General features: G+C 37.5%; 1 protein-coding gene across 9 annotated transcripts in view; it reads right to left on the bottom strand.

Moving 5' to 3' along the window:
- Nucleotides 1-19,807: 19,807 nt before the first annotated feature.
- Nucleotides 19,808-22,412, bottom strand: part of LOC131541514 (mucin-2) — a 118,759-nt gene continuing 116,154 nt past the window's right edge. For 7 of the 9 annotated variants that reach the window (XM_058777284.1, XM_058777286.1, XM_058777285.1 and 4 more), the window contains one exon: nt 19,808-20,899. In XM_058777284.1, the coding sequence (XP_058633267.1) occupies nt 20,719-20,899 (181 nt within the window). In that variant the 3' untranslated portion in view covers nt 19,808-20,718. The remainder of the gene's footprint in view (nt 20,900-22,412) is intronic. The other 2 variants (XR_009271527.1, XR_009271526.1) reach the window with 2 other exon arrangements.

Here is a 22,412-nt window from a genome sequence, read left to right as displayed (position 1 = left end):
AACTCATTCATAAAGAAAGTCGCCTGTTTCATTCATAAATGGTTCGGTGTTGTTGAATGAATCGATAGAGTAATCAATTTAATGATTCACTCATAGCCCCTTTTGTAAATGAATTGGTGTTGTTGAACGAATAACCTGTAAGATTCAATTCGAAGAAAAAGAAGAAAGTCGGTTGTTTGGTTTCTGAATTTGAATGAATCTGTTGTGAATATTGTAATGACTCATTCTTAAAGACAGGTGTTTCACTTGTACATGAATGAATCAATGTTTTTGAACTAATCGGTTTACGAATGATTCGGCCATATAAACATTGGCTGCATCCGAAATAGCATACTTACCTACTATATGGTGGGCAAAAAAAAAAATTAAAAACTACAGTACAGTATGTGACAAAAAAAAAGTATGTCCGAATTCGCAGTACTCATGAAAGAGTCAGCAAAAAGTACCTGGATGACCTAGACAGTTCCAGACAGTTTTCAAAGTGCGTATGATTTGTGAATGGCAGTAAAGCAACACAATTGACCTATCGGTAAGCCCCTCCCCTTTAACGCAGACTAGCCAATGGCAGTCGAGCATCAGCTGCACAGGGAGCGGAATTCGGACATCTTTTAGGTTTCAGCGCCATAGAGAAACATTGGAAGATCCGAAGCTTGCATCGGTTTTATGGGGTTTATGCTTCAAAAATGGAAAAACGATGTGCCTGTGGTACTTGTAACACGGATTTCAGGTATCCGGAGAGGATGGGCAATATAATGTATTTTATTACATTTCCTGAATCCAAACAAAACAGAGCAAAATGTCCCTAAGTATTCACCCCAATACAAATGAAGACAAAAATGTTCATTTTCTGGTTGTCATACACTCATTAAGTTACAATTTTCATCTGCTCAAGCAGAACGTTAATGTTATCTTGTGCTTTAGCAAGGTATCTCTGGCTAAAACTAGCTAACGTTAAAGTTAGTGAGTCCATGCTAATGTACAAACCTAAATAGCGGACTGTTCTCACATCTTGTACAGTGTAGGTCAAAAACACACAAACGAAGGTCTACATTTCAGTGCCTCTCCATATTAAACTGATTAAATGTGCATTAATTTAATCATACTCTGCTATACATGGACAGTGTTGATCCTGCATGTTGTCATCCGCGATCGTGATGACCGACTGTAATATGAGACTTCTCCCGCTTACATTGTGATCTGTAAACCCTCCTTCGAGTTAGCCACCTTATTTATTTTTAAATGTTTTATAAATCCCTCCATGGAATAGGCCTATTTAATTCCCATTTGGTGGCCTTCCCTGCTGAAAAAAACAATAGAACCCTGCCCAAAACACAATGTAATGGTTTTAATGGTTATAATGGGAATTGTATTGGAAACTATAATGGTGTCTACTGGTATATGATGCAAATTTTTAATCACCATCTATTGGTGGGATGTTATCCTATTGGAAAAATGCCCAAAACACACTACAAAAAGGAATTTTGTAATGTTTTTTCTGGAAAAAGCTAATGGTGTATAATGGTATTTTAATGGAAAGCATTGGAATTTCTGTGATGGTTTCTATTGGGCTTCTATTGTTTTTTTTTATAGCTGGGTTCTGTGTCCAAAATTGTGCAAAAACATTGTGGGACAAGGTTTTCACACTGCAGTTGTCAATGTAAGACAGTGAGCAACTCCGTTTGCCCCCCGCCCCCGCCTAAAAATTCTGAAATTGCAGATTCTTCAAAACTTTACAACATAACATACTGATAGGTATTAACATAAGTAGTAAATAAATTGTGATAGTAAAAAAACAAATGTGACTCACAGTCACCTGAAGAATCACACAAAAATTAAATTAGAAATTAAAGTGCAAATCAACAAAAAAAAAGTGCAAAAAACTATTATATTTTCAGAAGTACAGAACAGTTTCAAAACTGAACACGCCTGGATTTCTTTGCAGCAAAGCCATCAATGACTGCATCAAATGACAAATTCTGAGAAACATCATTATTGATGCTGATGACAGCAAGTCCACTGAGACGCTCTTGGGCCATGGTAGACCTCAAGTAGGTTTTAATCAGCTTGAGCTTTGAAAAGCTCCTCTCTGCAGCTCAAAAGTTTCAAAAGACATTTCGTGCACTTTTTGGTGAATTAAAAGCAATAATGTAACTGAAATTAAAACAACATTATAGAAGCTTAAATTTATTTTAAAGAAAATAAAGTAAAATTAAATAAGCAGTTAACTCCAGCAAAAACGTTCCACAGTGTTAGTGTTGCTAGTTAAGATGTTCTAAAAGGCTATTTCAAAATACTGCATAAACAGCATGGGCTAATACACAGTGATTAACTTGTGATTCTTACCTCTATATTGCTCTTTTTTCTGCTCCTCTTCTTTGCGTCGCTTCCTGCCTTGTGCCCCTGATAATTTTCTTTTTTCACTCATTTTTTAGAAATGATACTTTCAGAGCACATAAATGACAAAACTATTTTAATTGCGTGCGCCATGCATAATTATTGCATTATGGTGTATTATAATTACGTCATGACGCAGAAAGTGTTTAAATTAGTCCAACATGACATGTTGTCAAATCTTATCATTTTTCGTTTGTCAATTTTATTTTATTTCAACATTATATGTTAATCAGTTCGATCAGTACTAAAATTGTTAATTGTCAGTAATCATTTTGCTTAATATATGGGTGTAGGAGCGCACGATGGTCACGAGGAAAAAAAAAAAGAAAAGAAAAAAACTTTTGTGCGGTGCCCCCCAGTCATTTTGCGCCCTAGGCAGTTGCCTATGTTGCCTAAGCCACGGGCCGGCCCTGCGAGGGAGCAACAGTAACTAAGGGGCTTACCGATAGGTCAATTGATGCTAGTAGGTCACGTGATAATGACAATATAGCAAATGTAGTACTGTATGTCCAGATTACCTTACTAAACACATTCATGCTATATAGATACTTATTTAGCAGTCAGCAAGTAATTATTTACTTACTACTCAAGAGAGTATACGATTTCGGACGCAGCCATTGTTGAAACATCCCTGAATGAACCAGTGTTTTTATGGGAATATATAACAAATGCCTCGCTAATTTTATAGTCATTTATCGCCACCTACTGGATTGACTATGTAACCTGCAGAAAGAGTTGTAAACAAGTACGATTTGATGACCAATCTCTTCAATGCAAAACGTTTTGTCCTAACCAGACGTGATCGCAACAGCTGACTCAATTAATCACTAATTTTAAGTGAAGAGTTCATTTGCAAAAACCGATAAATGTCACTTAAAAAAAAGTGAAAAAAAGAAGAAAAAGAGCTGATTGCCGTGCATTATTCTCCACATATAGCGCGATCTGAACCCTAAACATGTTTTGTCGAAAAAGCCGTCAAAAAAGGTATTGTCCATTTTCAAGGCATGGCGTGTTCATGTTTTACTGCAGAAGCCGACAAGCGCCCTTGTTGTTTTTGAACAGAAGCCGATAAGTCCATTTTAGCGAATCAGCACGCTGTAAATTTGCCAAAAAGTTTTTACGCTCGCTTGAGGTGGTTTTTGACTTGTGCGAAAAATGGTTAATGCGAATAATGGGAGATGGAAATGCATTTTGCGAATAAATTCCTCCAAGCGCATCAAAAAGTCATGTGACTGCGCTATGAGGCGGAATAACTTTACTAGCAGCGGACTGATCTCGTTCACATCATCTGAAATGTTGTTATGGTCGTTCTGAAATGCCTGAGCAAAGTCTGTCACGACTGTGTTCCCAAACAGCAGCATTCACCTCCGAAAGCAATGACAGCATTTATTGTGTTTCGTCTGCTTGCTCTGAGGCGCAAGTCATTTTTCATATATGAAAATTATTATATCCTAGTTATCCTAGTTTTCTATAGACCTTTTTCCTGAATAACCGATGAGCGGTGCCATGATGGATTCTAACTTCCGTTTGGGTGCTCTCGTGTTCCGGTCTCCATAAAAATCCGTTAAAACGGGGTAAAAAAAAAGTTAGACTGAATTGAAACTTTTTCAATATAACTACATAGAAAAATGTGCGGAGGGTTGCTGTGCTGTTGTTGGCTGCCACAGTAACGGCAGTAAACTAAGGATTTCCTTTAAATACTTGTTTTGCGTATCAGAAAATCTGTCTTGTCAGGCACTGTATACATGGCTTGCAGCACTTAAGTTAAAATACTGAGTGTGAAATAATAATATATGTTAAAATAATGTTTGCTCTTATCATTCTGTGTACAAAATCCCATGAACTTCACCCCGATTGGGAGCTGTGCACTCATCTGTTTTCAATGCAGCTAACCTCGCGTTGCTTCATGTCATCTTCATTGAACTCATTGAACTATGACTGGTCCTTTACTGCAAAAAGACGGTCATTGCGATACTGTAAAGTGATGAAACAATGGCGCCACATTATTTTTTTAAATGACTTTCATAGGTTTCACATTATATTATCGGTTCTGAAAATATGTAAATGTGACTAGAAACCAGAAATGTAAAGCAACGTTCTAATCGGGGGAGACTTCCGCGTTCAGAAAAAGGTCTATAGGCTATTTAGTGCCAGTTTACCAGGAAGTGACGATTTTGTTCTCTTTGACTCGTTGGATGGAAACGATGCTTGTTCGCAGATGTTTTATGCGATATTCCAATTTTGCGCATAAGTTAAATTCGCAACTTTGGATGGAAAACCGGATAGTGGTGAGGGAAAAGCTCTTTGTATTGCGTGTAATCACAACCATGCAGTCTATGATCACAACAACAACAACGTTTGTCAGGCATCTATTGTCATCTGAGGAGATTAGAGAACAAGTGTTTTTTTAATCTAAAACATGAAATGTGGAGTTATCTGCTTTTGCTATAAAAACAAACTTTTAATATGTAAAAAAAAAAAACTTTCAATGAACTTTAATTTTGTAAATTACCTGTAGGCCTATTTGTTTAAGTTATCATTACTTAATCAAAACAACCCAACTGCAGTTTGATTGATATTACTTGGAATGTGCAATACAAAATGTGATTTCTGGAGAAAAAATAAATAAATCTTATCGGTTTTTGCAAATTAACTCTTCAAATATAGGCCTATATAGATCAGTGGTTGTGTTCAATTTCTGCTGTGTCACTCTAAAACAGTCCCAACCACAGAGAAACTTCAAATCCTGCTCTAAATAACAGTATACTGAACATCAAATATGTTCTGATTAGCTGTGACATTCTGTCATTTTGTCTTAAGTTTTACTCAATGTGAAGTCCTGACAGGAGAGAGTGGATGGACAACATGAACAAAGAAAGAGAAAGAATGATGGACCGTCGGAGATAAAACCGCACCTGATAAAGTGGACAGAGTGGAAGAGTTACTGATGACTTCATTCCCAGAGAGAAGAGAGAGAGAGGGTTAGCCAAGAGAGATTTATTGCTGTTCTCTACATCTCTTAATTTTACATGCTGTCTTTTCTGGATGGGAGTTTAGGTTTTACCGGACTGCCAGCAGTGATTTATGTTGCTATTCATCATAAAGAACAGTCAAAAATATGAGTGTGTGGAGCAAGATAGCCAGGTATAGGTATCTCTGTGGGGACGTGTTCAAAAGAGGCATTCTTGCGTCCATTAAAGTTAATGAGACGACATATATTGGCTCCAGTCGACATACACAAGGCCGTGTAAACAATCATTAGGATTCCCGAGATGAAGGTCTCTGTTCGTCCTTTCGTCTGAATAGGCGATAATTTGAACCATGCACATTACAAGCGCTGTTTTTATAAATGGAGAACCGCTCATCTTCCGGCAAGTGAAGGGCGCCTTTGATCGAGTTTAAAAGAAGAGTTCCCCCAAAAATAAAATTCTGTCATTATTTACTCCCCCTCAGGTCATTCCAAGCTGCTGTTTTTCAGTGCCACACAAAAAGAGAAATTTTGAAGATTACGAAGACTCTTCAGCATTGTACAGCTTTGCATGTTTTTTCCCAAACTATATTCATTTTCTGCTTTATTCACTCATCTCTTGATAGTTTGACATACTGAATCATATTCACCATGGAAGCCAGTTTTTGCCATGGAATAAAAAAATACTTATGACTTTTTATCTTGCAACTCTGCCTCTTATTTATTTTTTTGTGTGCAATTTTGAGTTTTATCTCACAGTTAGAACCCTTTTTTCTCACAATTCTGAGAAGAAAAAAAAAAAAATTCTGAAACAAACTCAGAATTCTGACTTTCTTGCAATTTTGATTTGACATCTCACAATTCTGAATTTCTAAGTTTACATCCTACAGTTTTGTTTGTTTGTTTATTTTATTTCTGCCATGGAATAAAAATAATAGTGACTAATTTTTGCAATTCTCTTTTTTTCCACATAATTCTGAGTTTATATCTAACAATTTTATATCTAACACTTTTTATCTGTGTTTATATCTCGCAAATCGCCATTATATTTAGCAATTCTAAATTCTTTGTTTATATATCCCAATTCAGACTTTATTTTTTTAGAATTGTGAGACAAACGTCTCAATTACCTTTTTTTAATCACTTGGCGAAAACAAGCTTCCATACTAACAATCCAGTTTAGCCATTAAATGTTGAAATATTGCAACTGTTACGGGGCTGACGAGACGTGAGACATACGGATCCATATGCAGACTTTATTAGGCAGAGACGTGGTCGTACAGGCAGGGTCAAACAATGGCAAACAGGTATAATATGGACGAGACAGAGTAACCAGAGACAAGCGTGGGTCGATGATCAGCGTACAGAATCCAAAGGGGCGAGACAGGAGGGGTAACCCAAAACGTTAGCGATAGTCTAGGCAGGGGAAAACACGATTAAACTAAGGCAAGGCTAGGAAAACTAACAGGGCTCTGTAGGGCAGCGATAATGCGTACAATACTCGGCAACGAGGGAGAGAATGTCCAGGGTTGAAATAGTGTGTGTGATTAGTGATGCTGTGTGATCAGGTGTGCGTGTGATTAGTGCAATGAGTGATTGGTGACAGCTGTGTGCGTGTGATTGGTGAGATGGCTGATGGGAAATGCAGTCCATGTGGTGAGCGGGTGACCTCTCAGGGTTCTGCAGCATGTACCGCCACCTCTGGAGAAACTGCAGCGGGCACCATCACTTCAGGGAACACAGCAGTGAGCGACACTACCTCAGGGAGTTCTGTGGTGGTGCATGCAGCCCAAACACACCAAAATGCGATCCCCATCAGGGGAAGCGTTTCAGACAGGGGAATCAGTTCAGGAACAGGAGGGCTAGAGTGATTGGGTTTGGGGATACCAGCTGTGCGTGCAGACACCAGCGGTGAATCCCTCACACTGGATATCAGACTGGGATAATGAAAGACTGACCTTGATGATCTGGGTGTGTCAGCCCGGACGGGACCCGACTCTGGACGGCCAGCGGAGACGGGACCCGACTCTGGACGGCCAGCGGAGACGGGACCCGACTCTGGACGGCCAGCGGAGACGGGACCCGACTCTGGACGGCCAGCGGAGACGGGACCCGACTCTGGGCGGCCAGCGGAGACGGGACCCGACTCTGGGCGGCCAGCGGAGACGGGACCCGACTCTGGGCGGCCAGCGGAGACGGGACCCGACTCTGGACGGCCAGCGGAGACGGGACCCGACTCTGGACGGCCAGCGGAGACGGGACCCGACTCTGGACGGCCAGCGGAGACGGGACCCGACTCTGGACGGCCAGCGGAGACGGGACTTGACTTTAGGAGATCAGCTGAGATGTGACTCGGTTGATGACGACCAACTGTGACTTGGCTCGACTCTCTGACATCAACCGTGACTTGACTTGGTTCTTGAAGATCAGCTTTGACTCGGCTTGATTTTGTGAAGATCAGCTGTGTCTTGGCTTGATACATGAAGATCAGCTGTGTCTTGTCTCGACTTGTGAAGATCAGCTTTGACTTGGCCTGATTCGTGAAGATCAATGGTGACTTGACTGGGCTCTTTAACATCAACTAGAACATGACGGGGTGTTGTTGTGGCCGCCATTTTGTGAACGGGCTTCGCTGTCGCGGCCACTTTGTGTGTCTGCTCCAATGTGGCTGCTATCCAACGCGAGAGTGCGGTGTCGCGTTCCTCCTCGACACCCACAGTAAACACAGAGCCAACAGTCAATAATGCATAGTCCATAAACTGAGCTAGTGATGAACGCGGACCCTCGCATCTAAGCTCAGTTTGTAGTGGCTGAACAATGCCATCACAAAAAAACTCTATTAACAGGCAGTCTAGTAGATCAGAGTAATTTGCAATGGCTAAGAATTCGCGGATATAATTCTCCAGCGATCGCGAGCCTTGTTTAAGGGCTAACAAAATTCTCGCCGTGTCCATACCTGGCCAATGTTCTTCAGAAAAGCCGCTGGATCCTTGTTCGGCCGAGTATTCTGTTACGGGGCTGACGAGACGTGAGACGTACGGATCCATATGCAGACTTTATTAGGCAGAGACGTGGTCGTACAGGCAGGGTCAAACAATGGCAAACAGGTATAATATGGACGAGACAAAGAGTAACCAGAGACAAGCGTGGGTCGACGATCAGCGTACAGAATCCAAAGGGGCGAGACAGGAGGGGTAACCCAAAACGTTAGCGATAGTCTAGGCAGGGGAAAACACGATTAAACAAAGGCAAGGCTAGGAAAACTAACAGGGCTCTGTAGGGCAGCGATAATGCGTACAATACTCGGCAACGAGGGAGAGAATGTCCAGGGTTGAAATAGTGTGTGTGATTAGTGATGCTGTGTGATCAGGTGTGCGTGTGATTAGTGCAATGAGTGATTGGTGACAGCTGTGTGCGTGTGATTGGTGAGATGGCTGATGGGAAATGCAGTCCATGTGGTGAGCGGGTGACCTCTAGTGGTGAATGAACGGGAGTGCAGACCAGATTCGTGACAGCAACACTGTATTTTATTTGTTGCCATTCTTTTCATCTTTTTATGTACATATTTTTATATAAATTTATACTCATTATAGTTTTTGATCACAAAATTCTGCAGAAAAAGAAAATTTTATTTAAAAGAAACATTTGTAAACATTTTAGTACATCTTTAGTGAACCAGGTGCAGATCGAGCATACAAATAAACAGCGCTTGCAGTGCTGCAATTCATTTTTGGCAATCTGTTATTTGAACTTCATCTTTTTCTTGTTCTTGTTCTTGTTGTCTCTATTTTTACTCTGTGTGTGTATGTTTAAATGTTGTAGGTATGACTGCAGTGGTTAAGGGGGCTTATAGCCACGGCCTGTTCACCTTGTCAGAACTTATCAGCTTGTTTCTGCTTTGTTATTGCCAGAGGCATGAATTAATTCAACTACAAATGCAGCATGCTTTGTGTGTTCTTCTTCTCTACCCTACTTTCCTCTCTCAATCGCTCATGCACAGAATCCAGCCCGCATTTTTCCTTCTCTCTTGATTTGTCATATCTTTCTTGTTCCTCTTCTATATTTCTGTCTCTGTGCGACAGTGAAGAGTACGCTACCTGGATTTCACACACATAAGCTGGTTTATTGGCATGCAGGAGCGGTAGCTGTGATATTAAAGTGGACTCATGCCCTCTCAGTGGTCTGTTTTTACATGGCTGGGTTTAAATTGTTATTGTTTCTGCCTTATGATTTCTTCCAAAGCTTAAAATTTAGCAGGAGCTCTAGACGAGCCTAGCCATGAGAAATACCCGAGCTGTGCATTAAGATATCAAGGTTTTCCTCTGATTCAGAAAGAGGAAGAACGTTTATGCAACAGCACCTCAAATCTTAACCTCAAGCCCATGCCTTGTTCCTCCATAACCCAAACCTCAAGTGTAAACTATCTGAAGTCTTAACCTCATACCCTACATCAGGGGTGACAAACTGATTTTAGGTCACAAATTAGATTTGTGTATCTCGAAATTAATAAGGGCAGTACATACTCACAAGACCAGATGAAACTTCTGAACTATCTAAGCTAATAGATTGTGTTAAAAATGTAAAAGATTGGATGACCAATAATTTCCTCCTATTAAATTCGGATAAGACAGAGATATTACTTATTGGACCAAAAAACAGTACTCAGAATCTCCTGGATTACAATTTGCAACTAGACGGATGTACTGTTATGTCCTCTAAAGTCAAGAATCTGGGTGTTATATTAGACAGCAACTTGTCCTGTGAAAATCATATTTCCCATGTTACAAAAACAGCATTCTTCCATCTTAGAAACATTGCCAAGCTTCGAAACATGCGACCTGTTTCTGATACAGAAAAGCTAGTTCATGCATTCATGACTTCTAGACTGGACTATTGTAATGCACTGTTAGGTGGTTGTCCTGCATCTTCAATAAATAAGCTACAGATAGTCCAAAATGCAGCAGCTAGAGTCCTTACCAGGTCAAGAAAATATGGTCATATTACCCCAATTTTACAGTCTCTGCCCTGGCTACCTATTAAGTTCCGGATCAGTTACAAAATATTATTACTTGCCTATAAGGCCCTAAATGGTTTATCTCCTGCGTACCTAACTAGTCTTCTACCACGCTACAATCCAACCGCTCCCTAAGGTTGCAAAACTCTGGACTTTTGGTAGTACCTAGGATAGCAAAGTCCACTAAAGGAGGTAGAGCTTTTTCACATTTGGCACCCAAACTCTGGAATAGCCTTCCTGATAACGTTCGGGGTTCAGACACAGTCTCTCTGTTTAAATCTAGATTAAACACACATCTCTTTAGCCAAGCATTCACATAATGCATTTTATAATCTTGTACTGCATTTATATCTGATCAAATGTACATTATAATTCTTCAGCTTGGGTTGAACAAATCATTTTTGCTTGAATAGAACAGCAGCTACGCTAATTATGTCTCTATTTGTTTCTCTGATTCTGCGGTAACTAGGAATTACTGAAGCGTCAGTCTGGATCCAACCCTTAAAAAGATCTGAGATGACCAAACACCTGAGAAGAGATGATGGCAACACCTCAGAGGACCACGGAGGATGCCAACCCTCAGACAACATACAGAATTACCAAGTTAAGTTTGTCATAACTTAAATATATTGGGTTTCTGCTGTATGTATGTGTATATATATATGTATATATATGTGTATGTGTGCTTATGTGTGTATATATATATATATATATATATATATATATATATATATATATATATGTATACTGTATATATATATATGTAGTAGAAACTTAATTTCTTGTAAAGCTGCTTTGCAACGATTGTATCGTGAAAAGCGCTATACAAGTAAACTTGAATTTAATTGAAAAGACCAAAATATTAATAAAATAACAATGCTGATTTAATTACCTGATTTGGGTAAAACTAAAAGGATCATGTGCAATTGACTAATTTCTCTTCTTAAAGGCCTTTACATACAAAATATTAATCAAACAATATTTAATGAAAAATAAACGGCCATTTTGATTTTGTGACTTCAGTAACTTTTTATAAGTAACTAACTGAATTAAACTAACTTACTGAAAGTAACTAACTCATTTTACAGTAACTAAATGTCACAAAACTAAATGACACGAAGTTGGGCCAGAAAGGAAGATCTCATTTTAATTACAGTCATGCATCTATCAGCAGCCTTGAATTGTTTCAGTGAAAACAAATAAGAAATTGTTGTATAAAGGTTATTAATTTTGCACATTTGCACAAACTTTGCATTGGGAAATGAGTTGCGTTGCAACAGTGAATACAGTATGTGCTGAATGCGTTGAGCTCTAGTACTAAGTGCAACTAATTAAAAACATTATATATATATATATAATAAATGAATGCAAATTTTACTGTAATTATTGAGCGCTTTTTGTCATAAGTGACTTGTTGCAAGTGTTAAATCATGCAATACAACAAATGAAAAAGATAGAATATAATGAATTTGTAATGTAACATAACACATTAATGCAAATTTTACTGTTATTGCTCACTTTATTTTTGCCATAAGTGAATTGCACTAATTTCCCAATGGCAATGAGGAATGTAACATTTCAAGTGCTGAATGCATTGATCTATAGCATGAAATGCAACAAATGAAATAGAATATTATGAATACATCATATAACAAATGAATTTAAAGTAATTATTGATCACTTTTTTTGGTCATTAGTGACTTGCACAAACTTCATAGTGGGAATGAACAGGGTTGCAACCACGCATACATGCATATGTGCAAGTGCTGAATCCTCTAAACTATAGAATGTAATGCAACAAATGAAAAAGATTTTAAAAATTAAATGCAATTTTAGAGTTATTATTGATCACTTTATTTGTGCCATAAGTCAATTGCACAAACACAATGAGAATGAACAGGGATGTAAGTGAATCTGTGCTACATGTGTTGAGCTATAGCAGAGGTCTTTAACCCTGCTTCTGGGAACCCACTGTCCTACAAAGTTTATTTCCAACCTGCTTCAGCACACCTGCCTGTGTATTTTCAAGCAATCTTGAGGAGCTTGATTAATTGCTTCAGGTGTGTTTGATTAGGGTTGTAGCTAAACTCTGCAGAACAGTGGGTCCCCAGGAACAGGGTTGAAGAACGGTGAGCTATAGCATTCTTGCAACAAATGAACAGGATAGAATTTATCGAACATATTGTATAATAAATGAATGCAAACATTACTCTAATTATAGATCACTTTTCGTCATGAGTTAGTGGGAATCCATGAATCTGTGCAAGTTCTATAGCAGACAACACATCAAATGAAAAATACAGAATATTGTGAATATATCATATGATACATTCATGCAAATTTTACTGTGATTATTGATTAGTTTATTATAGATTTTCATATCACATCAGAACCATATAGAGTATATCATGCAAACCTTAGCATTTTGTTTAAAAAGTCATCGAGTTGACGTTTGGCTCACTGTGTTTGGGGGCGGCAAAAGATAATTTGAATTGTGTGGGATGAATTTCAACAGATTGTAGCACATAAATCACAGCAATTCATATTTCTCCTTTACATTGTGCTCCTTGTTATGCACAAAATTACGAAATCATCACCAAAAAACCCACAGCATCTAAAAAAGTCTAGATGCGTAAGCCACAATAATCCAAAAAGTCGCAAGGTGAAAAAAGTCCACCTTATGAGCAAATGCGAGATAAAAACCACAGCTTTTTAGTCACAGCACAACCTTCTTCAGTGCTTATTATTTTGGTATATATCAAAATGATGATGCAATGCAACAAAAAAAAAAGCATTTTAAGCCAACATTTTCTCTGTTCAAACAGAATGCTTGATTGTTTGTAAAGACACGGGGACTAACTCGCTTCTTAGTTTGTCCCCGATTGGGAAGTTTAGCCTCTTCGGTCTCTTTGATTCGTGCAACCGTTGGATCCTTGGAGTGTGTTCGGGGACAGTAGCTTTTCCCCAGCTGTTCGGCTTTGGTTTTGGTTCTCTGTGTGATTTCCAGGGAAGCTCGGGGCAATGTTTCTCCTTCCACAGCAGGAAACAGAAGTTGTAGATGAAACTTGCCTCGGGGGTTGGTAGATCATCCAGCAAATCCACTGCTGTATTTTGGTCCCTTCCTCTGGACTTCGTGTTGAACTGGTGTCAGACTATCTGTCTTTCCTTTTGAATGCATATTGTAGAGCACATTTTACATGCCCGCTGAGTTTCTCTTTGTGACTCACACTACAGACGAGATGGCTTTGAACCTATTCGAAATGACTAGTTCTGGATCTGGAACAAGCAAACAGACACTCATGAGATTTTTATGACAGCGGGGCATCGGGCATGACAGTACTTCTGTTGAATCAACGAGTGTGGCTGATTGACAGCGAACGGGAAGAGGTACTGACAACCTGTTTCAAATGACTTTACCTTTGGATTTGTCTCTCATAACCAGACTTTTGACTGTTAACATTCACATTGCATATTATTGTGACCAAGAACTACTGACATCACACTCACACTGGATGACAATGGCTTGCCACAGTTCATAAACACTATATTGCTCCTACAGCATTGAATTTCCCTTGTCTGAAAGAAATAAAATGCTTTTTTATCACAAATATCATATGTGTGAATTGACTGCTCTAAACTGTATTCCTAATATATTTAACTCTTGTGCTGTGCTGAAGATCCTTTACCTAATTCAGTATTCCTAGTCAAAAATGCATGGCCCACATTTTAAAAATTGCTTGTAAATCATTATGCTGTATTATTGCCAAATTTTGGATTCAATCTTTTTGCCAGCTTGTTTTCTTTCAGTCATCTGGGGTTTTGTGTTTGTTTTTGGAACTGATTGATCATAGGCCTCATTGATCTAAGATTATGCAATAACTCACATTGCCAAAATGATCCACAAATAATGGTTTTTTTTTGTTTTTTTTTTAAACTGAGGTGCATAGATCAATGAGGACTTTGATCAACCAGTTCCAAAAAGAAATATAAAACATGTAACTGAAAGAAAACATGTGGGGGTAAGATTTTTTCTTTTTGAGATTTTGCATTCAAATGTAACTTCAATTAAACAATGTAAGAGGTTCATTTGGCCTTACAAAAGTGAGGGAAAAAAATTCAAACATTTCAGTCTATAAAATATGCAGCATCATTTAAACAGACAATATAGGATAGAAATACTAGGATAGAAAGCCTAATGATGAGTAGAATGTTGACTGAATTGTGAACAACAAGGCCTAATAACATAGAAAGCACCCAAGCACACACACTGACTTCAACACCTGCTACACAAAACACAGTAATGATAAAAAACCAATGGCAATTTTTGCACACAAAATAATAAGACATCAAAAAGAAACAAAAAAAAAATGGCAGCAAGCTACCAAAAACAACATCAACAAAAACTGTGTTTAAAAAATGAATAAACAAATAAATGCAATGCTGAAAACACCCGTACTGTAAAGTTTAGTACAGATTAAGCTAAGCTTGGATACAAAACAATTCAATTCAAGAATTCAGTTCAGCATGTTTCGTTTGAGTGCTAATATGCTTAATACGTTCAAGGTCATGCTTTAACTAAGTTATTGAATATAAAAAATACTAGATCTTTTCTGTTGCATTTACTTCACCACAAAATTCTTCCATTCTAAAGCAATGCAAATTTTTGCAATCTGTTTACAGCCCTAACAGTTTTCTGTTGATATCATTACCTTTCAGAGTTATTCAGTGAAATTTGCTTTAAAATGATTGTATTGCATTTATATTTTGTATCACATTTCTGCAAATCACCATTACAGAGATGCATGAATGTGGCTGGTGTTTCATATTCTCATTTTAATTTTAATGAGCACTCAATGAGACAGAGCGAAGCGTACAGAAGATATCATTATTTCAAGCCTCATGTTAGTAACACTGATTAGCTCTCTATTTTTGATGATGTTTTGTCTATTGGCCCTATTAAATAAGATTTAATACCTTCTAGGGGTTATTAGACTTTTAAATGGATCCTCAAATGCTTGAGTGTGTTTTATAATGAATAATAAGCCATTATATTTTCTCATTGCTATTTATGTTTATGATACACCATTAGTCATATTCTGCTCTTTGAAGTTGCATGGTAAAAGCATCACCAAATTGTTCTTTAGTCGTCATGTTAGTTAAGGCTAAATCAAGGTAGATGACACTATGTTTGTGCGCACATCATCATTTTGTTGATGTTTTGTTTTCTACATTTGTCATTTATTAGGTTTAAGCAAAAAAGCAACTGATTTTTGAAAAGTGCAGACTAAACTCAATATCAGCATTCTTATAATTGTACGTCCTTGGAAAAACAGCTTATTTTTGTCGCTAAACACATTCACAGAGGATGCCGCAGTGACTTTGTAAAGTGCTGTGTTTACAGAGACTTTGTGTGGCGCTGAAGTTAAATAGTTCTTTCAGCAAACAGCTTTCTTACATATGACATTTCATTCATGAGATGTCAAATTCAATATTACATGATTAATGAGTTAAAGAAATCTTGAGCAGGTTGTCAGGGAATTGCTATGAAGATGCTAAGGTTTTCTGGGTCGGTTGTATATTAAAATAACCCGCCTTCAAACATCCGTAATGTTCTAGTTTCTTGAAACGACTCTGGCCAAAAAATCAATAAAGCATTCTTAACATAAAATTACCATGTAAATACCTTTGAAGTGGAAACGGGGTTGAGTAAATGTCAATACTCTAATTAAAATTGTTTCTTTCAATTTAACTATTGACCAGCTAACAAGGAAACGTTCTGGCAAGGCTCTTTTAAAGTTACGAACAAACGTTCTTACGGTATGTTTGTTCAAAGTCATCTGGTGTTAGCATAAAAATGTTAATTTGTGTAACCTTTTTCCTTAAATGTTTGAGTTGGATGTTCAACAGTAATATTCAACGTTCCCTTAACATTCATATAACCAACTTAAAACATTTTTAAAACATTTAATTGACATTTTGTTTGTTCAGACAATATCAGAAATAACTTTGTCATAACTTAATGGGTACATAAGCTAAACATTCTTAGAACAAATTTTTGTTGGCTGGATGGCTATCACACACTAAGTTTTCATACTTGGCAAAAAAAAAAAAAAACTGCATGCTGTGCACAAGCGCCACTCTTCAACACAAATCTACTACATAACAAAAACTCTTCTAAAATCTCACATTACAGAACATTAAACACTAGCACATATTATTCTTTTCAAATACTTCAAGAAAACATAAGATAAAAAAAATGCAACATTTATTTTCTGGACCCAGTTTCATGCAAAGCATTCTGTGAACTGCCTGGTTTAAATGAATGCAACTAAATTAATTATTGTAGTCCCAACACATTCAGTTTGATTAAAAGCAATGAAACTGTCAAAATGTTAGAGAGTCTCATTATCTCACTTTAATTAAACAAGCAGCAGACATAATTTTTTTGAGGTGTATATGCACTTGAAAATGCCTCCCTACAAGGTTTTATATTCGTCTTTAAAATATGCAGGATTCTTTCAGATTCTGGGCTTTTATGATGCCAGACATCTGACTCAAGTGAATTTTAATGGAAATGCAAAAAATCGATTCCAGCTTTTATAGCTGATTTTTTTAGATGTCTATGCAAAGATCTGACAGCCTGTGACAAAATATCTTAAACCGCCTGCTTTGCTCTTTATTGGTGGCCGGATCATCCATTCTGCTTGATAATCATTCACTGGCAATGAGCAGTCTATACAATACTGTATATGTAAAAGACAAACACAAGCCATGATTATTCAATATCATGGCACTGATTTCTGTATTTTAAAGCATTTTGAGAGTGACACAAACCAGCTAAAACCACAGAATGTCAAACAATTAACCAAATACTTACTGTGCTGTTGTTGTTCTGCCAAAATGATGTCACTTCCTGGAAGATGATGTCTTTAAGAAAATGGTTTTTAGCTATATTGGTATAAAAAGCCATATTGAGGGCACAGCAAAATAAATAAATAATAAAATAAAATAAAAATCACCTAATACGTAAAAATAATAAATCAAATAATAATTAATAAATTAAAATGTATTAATAAATAGATAAAATTACTAATGAAAAATCACTCATATGTTCAACTTGTAATATGATGATAACTCATGCATTCATAAAAATGCCAGTTTATTACCCAACATATTTCTAAACATATGATGGGGACTTGAAAATGTCCTAGTAGTAATGATGCTGGCTAAGCTTTTCCCACTGTTCTCAGGTCAGGATTTAAACCAATTACTAAAGGTTCACACTCCTTAGCATTAATTATAGATAATGACGTGTTATCAGACTACAGGAACAGAAAGAGTGAAGGAATCCTGCACTGCAAGTATTTGTGTCAAAAGATATACAGCCAGAGGAGGAACTCTGTGAGATGTTTCAGCGTGATACATGACAGAAGCATTTCCACTCAAATCTCCCAGCGGATCTCACCAGCATGTAGAGTTCAGTGGAAGTGTCTTCCTCAGCCTCAGGCCGGTATTGAACTGAATTTAGCTGGAGTGGATGAGTGAAGTTGGCTGCGCTCACCTGTGTTCCATCACAGAGCTTCCCTGACAAACACAAGAGCTGCTTTTTGAAGCACAGAGCTTAAAATCTTCAAAGGATGAAAAAAGTTAAAGTGGCAACTTTAAAGGTGTCTGTGCCATGTGCTATTTCAAAACCAAAAGATCAAATAAACATACCATTAATCCTCATTTAATAATATTTGGAACAAATTAAAATCTTAATCTCGTTTTATTACATTTGTTAAGTTTGAAGTGTACTCATTTGTTTAGATTTTATGAGACAGTATTTGCCTCAATGGGTCTAATGGTAATGCCTGCGGCACTGGGTACAGGTCTGTGCTTCCCAGCTACTTTAAAACTAGCTTCTCAAACCATAAGCTGCTCATTTAACTGGGCTAGAGAACAGTCAAGCTACTCTTTTGAAAAAGAAGTTAGACACTCTACAAGCTAATTGCAAACCTTCTTGCATTGAAGCTGCTTAAGCGGCCAATATTATTTATTATAATTATATCAGTGAGGGTTTTTGAATGAATGAACCCAAATAGAGTGACATCATCAAATTTTAACAGATGAATTTATACTAAATAAAATATAATTATAAAATATAACTTTATTTGATTTTTTAAAAAATATTCTAAGAGCACTAAAATGTCCAGTTTTTGTTGTTGTTGTCATTATAATAATTAAAGGTTACAAAAATATTTCTTAGAACACTGAAGTACGTTGTTTTGAGAATGTTGATCTTAGAATGTTTTTCCTCAATGAGAACGTATATCAAACATGAATTAAGTTATAAGAGTGTTCCATAAACATTACTTTGAGAGCATTTTATTCTAACATTTATAACTTTTAAAAAGCATTATGAAGAATGTTCCCTGTTAGCTGGGTTAAAGGGATAGTTCACCCAAAAATGAAAGTTTGATGTTTCTCTGCTTACCCCCAGGGTATCCAAAATGTAGGTGACTTTGTTTCTTCAGTAGAACACAAACGATTTTTAACTATATAATGTCAGTCAATGGGCTCCACGGCTTTGAGAGTCAAAAAAACATACACAGATAAAACCAAATTAAACCCTGCGGCTCGTGACGATACACTGAGGTCTTAAGACACGAAACGATCAGTCTGTGCAAGAAACTGAACAGTATTTATATCGTTTCTTTTACCTCTGATACACCGCAATGTCCAACTGTCCTGAGCGCGGACCCATTTGAGAGATGTGGCGGTAATGCACTTATATGTCTGCGATCCGCCGTAAAGCAAGAAGAAAAAGAAGACGCGTCAGGCGCCGGCTGTTGTGAACACGTTCAGGACTTGGAGATTGCGGTGTATCAGAGGTAAAAAAACTATATAAATACTGTTCAGTTTCTTGCACACCCTGATCGTTTCATGTCTAAAGACCTCAATGTATCATCATGTTTTTTTGTTTTTTTGACTCTCAAATCCGTGGAGCCCATTGACTGACATCATATGACTGACAGACTGCAATGGTTTGAGTTAAAAATCGTTTGTGTTCTACTGAAGAAACAAAGTCACCTACATCTTGGATGCCCTGGGGGTAAACAGATAAACATCCAATTTTCAATTTTGGGTGAACTATCCCTTTAACAGAAATAGTGATCACGACTCTGGAGATCTGAGTGGATCTGTTTACTGGTCCATATATAATAAAATAAAAAATTTTGTAGGTATTTGTAAACATAAACTTCACTAGCTATATATATACATAACAAATATGATTATTGTGCAGTTTTATTTTATTCCACACCATTAGTACTGTATATTCTGGCAGCCTTGGTGAAAATTTCCCACCTCAGAGCATTAGTCTGTATGAAAAAGCATCCATCTGTGATTGAATACTTCATGATCAAAAGACAAATAAAAAGCACCTGACACAGTTTTTTTGTGTAGTAAAATATTTTATAGAGCTTTTAATGGATTCTGAAATTAAGCATTCACAAAGAATGAAATGACACACTCCTTAAATTCACTTTCTCCCAATATCTCTGCCTTAAATATCGCCGTGCGTGTATAGTTGTTAGATCATCTACATAAAAGCATTAAGCATGTGGAATAATTGATTTGTTGAAAGGTTTTCATAGTATAAAAGCTGGTGTTTTGACCCTCATTGCTCCAAAATGATGAATCCGTAATCTTGCTTCCATTTCTTACCTGTAATTCCTCTTTCATCGATCTCTCTTTAATGTGTCCCGTCTCCTGCTGTAACTGTGTATCAATCGCTGCCTACCTTTTCAGGTAGTAAGTATTGGCTCAAAGGGTACATGAACCAACAAAAAGCCCCTTCTCCGTTTTTGACACACAAATTATCACCGTGAACTATAAATCTGGAAAATCAAATCAGAATAAATAGATGCAGTCCTCTCTTTTCCAATGACAAAAACAAACACTCAAAATGACTGACAGCTCGAGAGCGTTTCTGATTGGTCAACAATCAGAAACACTCAACTTGTAATTCCATAAGAAAACACTTACGGCACTTTCAAGGAATGAAAATAGGACATAATGACAAAATTTTGATTTGGGGTGAAATATTGTTTAAAGGACATTTTTGAGCCTGAAGGACTTTTTAAATTCTTTCCATGGACTATGAATCTGAAAAATCAAAGCGAGCAGCCTTTAATTCCATTAATCTTGATTTTAAAAAAGACAATAAATAAAGGCTCCTCGTCAAGCGAATGATGTGCCTCCAAACAAGTTAAACCAGAGGACCGGAAGAGAAGAGGCTTAGAGTTGGTTGGAAACCGTCTTTGTTGACTAATGATGTCACGTCCTGCTATCAAAGAGTTCACAGGAACCAGAAGCACTTCCTGCGGCTCTTCTTGACCGTCTGGAGGGCCTGTGGAGAGTCCTGCTGGCGTGGAAGAGGAAAGACCAGCTGAGGAGAGCTCTGCTCCGACTCCTGCTGCTCCGGGACCTTCCACGCTCGCGTCACCTGACCCTCCTGAAGCCGGAAGTCATGCTCCACACTGAAAGAGAATGATACTTAAAGCTATATTACTGTGGCAAAAAAAAAAAAAAAAGAACATCATACAGTCAAGTTCTTTGAGAACGCACTGAATTAAAGTGGATTACAATCTGATGTTGGCTTTGAATTAGAATTAATGGTCTCGGATTAACCTAAATTTGTACATTAAGGGCCAGATTTACTAAACAGGGTAAATTAGTGTGAGAATGTAATCCCATAAAAGCCCCAATGGGAGTGGAAAGTTCCGCGGCTGATCTATTGACAATGCACACATTAAACGAGACAGACGCAGCCAGATCATTTCCATAATGACCGATGCAACCTTCCAAGAGCAGCGCAAATTTGCATCTGGTTTAAGACATGCTTTTTTGGGTGGTAAACACCAGTACATTGACTAGTGCAAACCTTAGTAAATCATATTGCATGATTCACTTAAAAACTCTCCTCCCATAAATTTTGCATCTGAAAGGAAAACTCATACTAATGCATATGCAATAAGGTCAGCCACAGAACACCCACACACTTCACTCTTTACAAGAACCAACTAACATTACAACTTACAATATAAATATTTATGTCTTAAATTCTTCACTTTGTGAATGTAAATTAAGTGAATCTAGCACATATTGTGTCCCAAATGTACATTAAACTCAGAAAGCGCACTAATAAGCTGCATGTGTGTAAACGCCGCTATTTACACTGAAACAAGCAGCGCAACAGACTTCATTAATTAAATCACACCCTTTGATTTAATGATCCCAATTTCATAAGATATAAGATTTCAGAAATATTTCAATTAATTGTGCAGCCCCGTTTATTAGTCTTGATGTTACATTTGATTTAATTAATTTAATTATTAGCTTTTCATCAACTCACTAACCATGCATAAAGAGAAAATGCATATAATGTTACAGCACAGCTTGACTGATTCTAAGCATAAAAAGTTGGCACTGAAAATCATTCTCTGGGAGTTTCAGAAGTTTGCTTTCATTACATGTAAAATAAAACTTTTGAGATTCTTTAAAATTGACAACAATTGGGGTATATGATCACAGAATTGTTTTGAGTGTGTGAACTAACCTATTCCTTTAAAAATGTAGGGGGTAAAAACCCTCAACAGAAGACATCAAAATAGCTATAGCCTGCGGAAAAACGAAGGCGCATATAAATGCATATGAACGGTTGGTGTTGACATTTTGTCGGCAGCTCAGAGCTGACAGCTGGGATTGTTGCTGATGATGCACTGGCCCAGATAGCTGGCAAACGCTGATGTGGACATGAAGCAGCTTTCCCAGAGTACGGATAGAGTGCTGCTGAACAACACGGCCATAACTCTTCGTGCTAAATGAGACTAATGAGATCATTGTTCCTCTTATATATATTTATATGCACTCAATTTATTGCAGAGAGAGAGTTACCTTCATCGAGTGCTACCTTAGTTCCCGTGTCAATGCACTCACACATTTCGCCTACGATACTCCCCAGAGAACGCCCATGTCAGACAGACAGGGAAC

Source organism: Onychostoma macrolepis, chromosome 05 (assembly GCF_012432095.1).
Source record: "Onychostoma macrolepis isolate SWU-2019 chromosome 05, ASM1243209v1, whole genome shotgun sequence".
Lineage (NCBI taxonomy): Eukaryota > Metazoa > Chordata > Actinopteri > Cypriniformes > Cyprinidae > Onychostoma > Onychostoma macrolepis.
The sequence above is the reverse complement of the archived record's forward strand: the minus strand, read 5'-3'. Positions and strand labels throughout refer to the sequence as shown.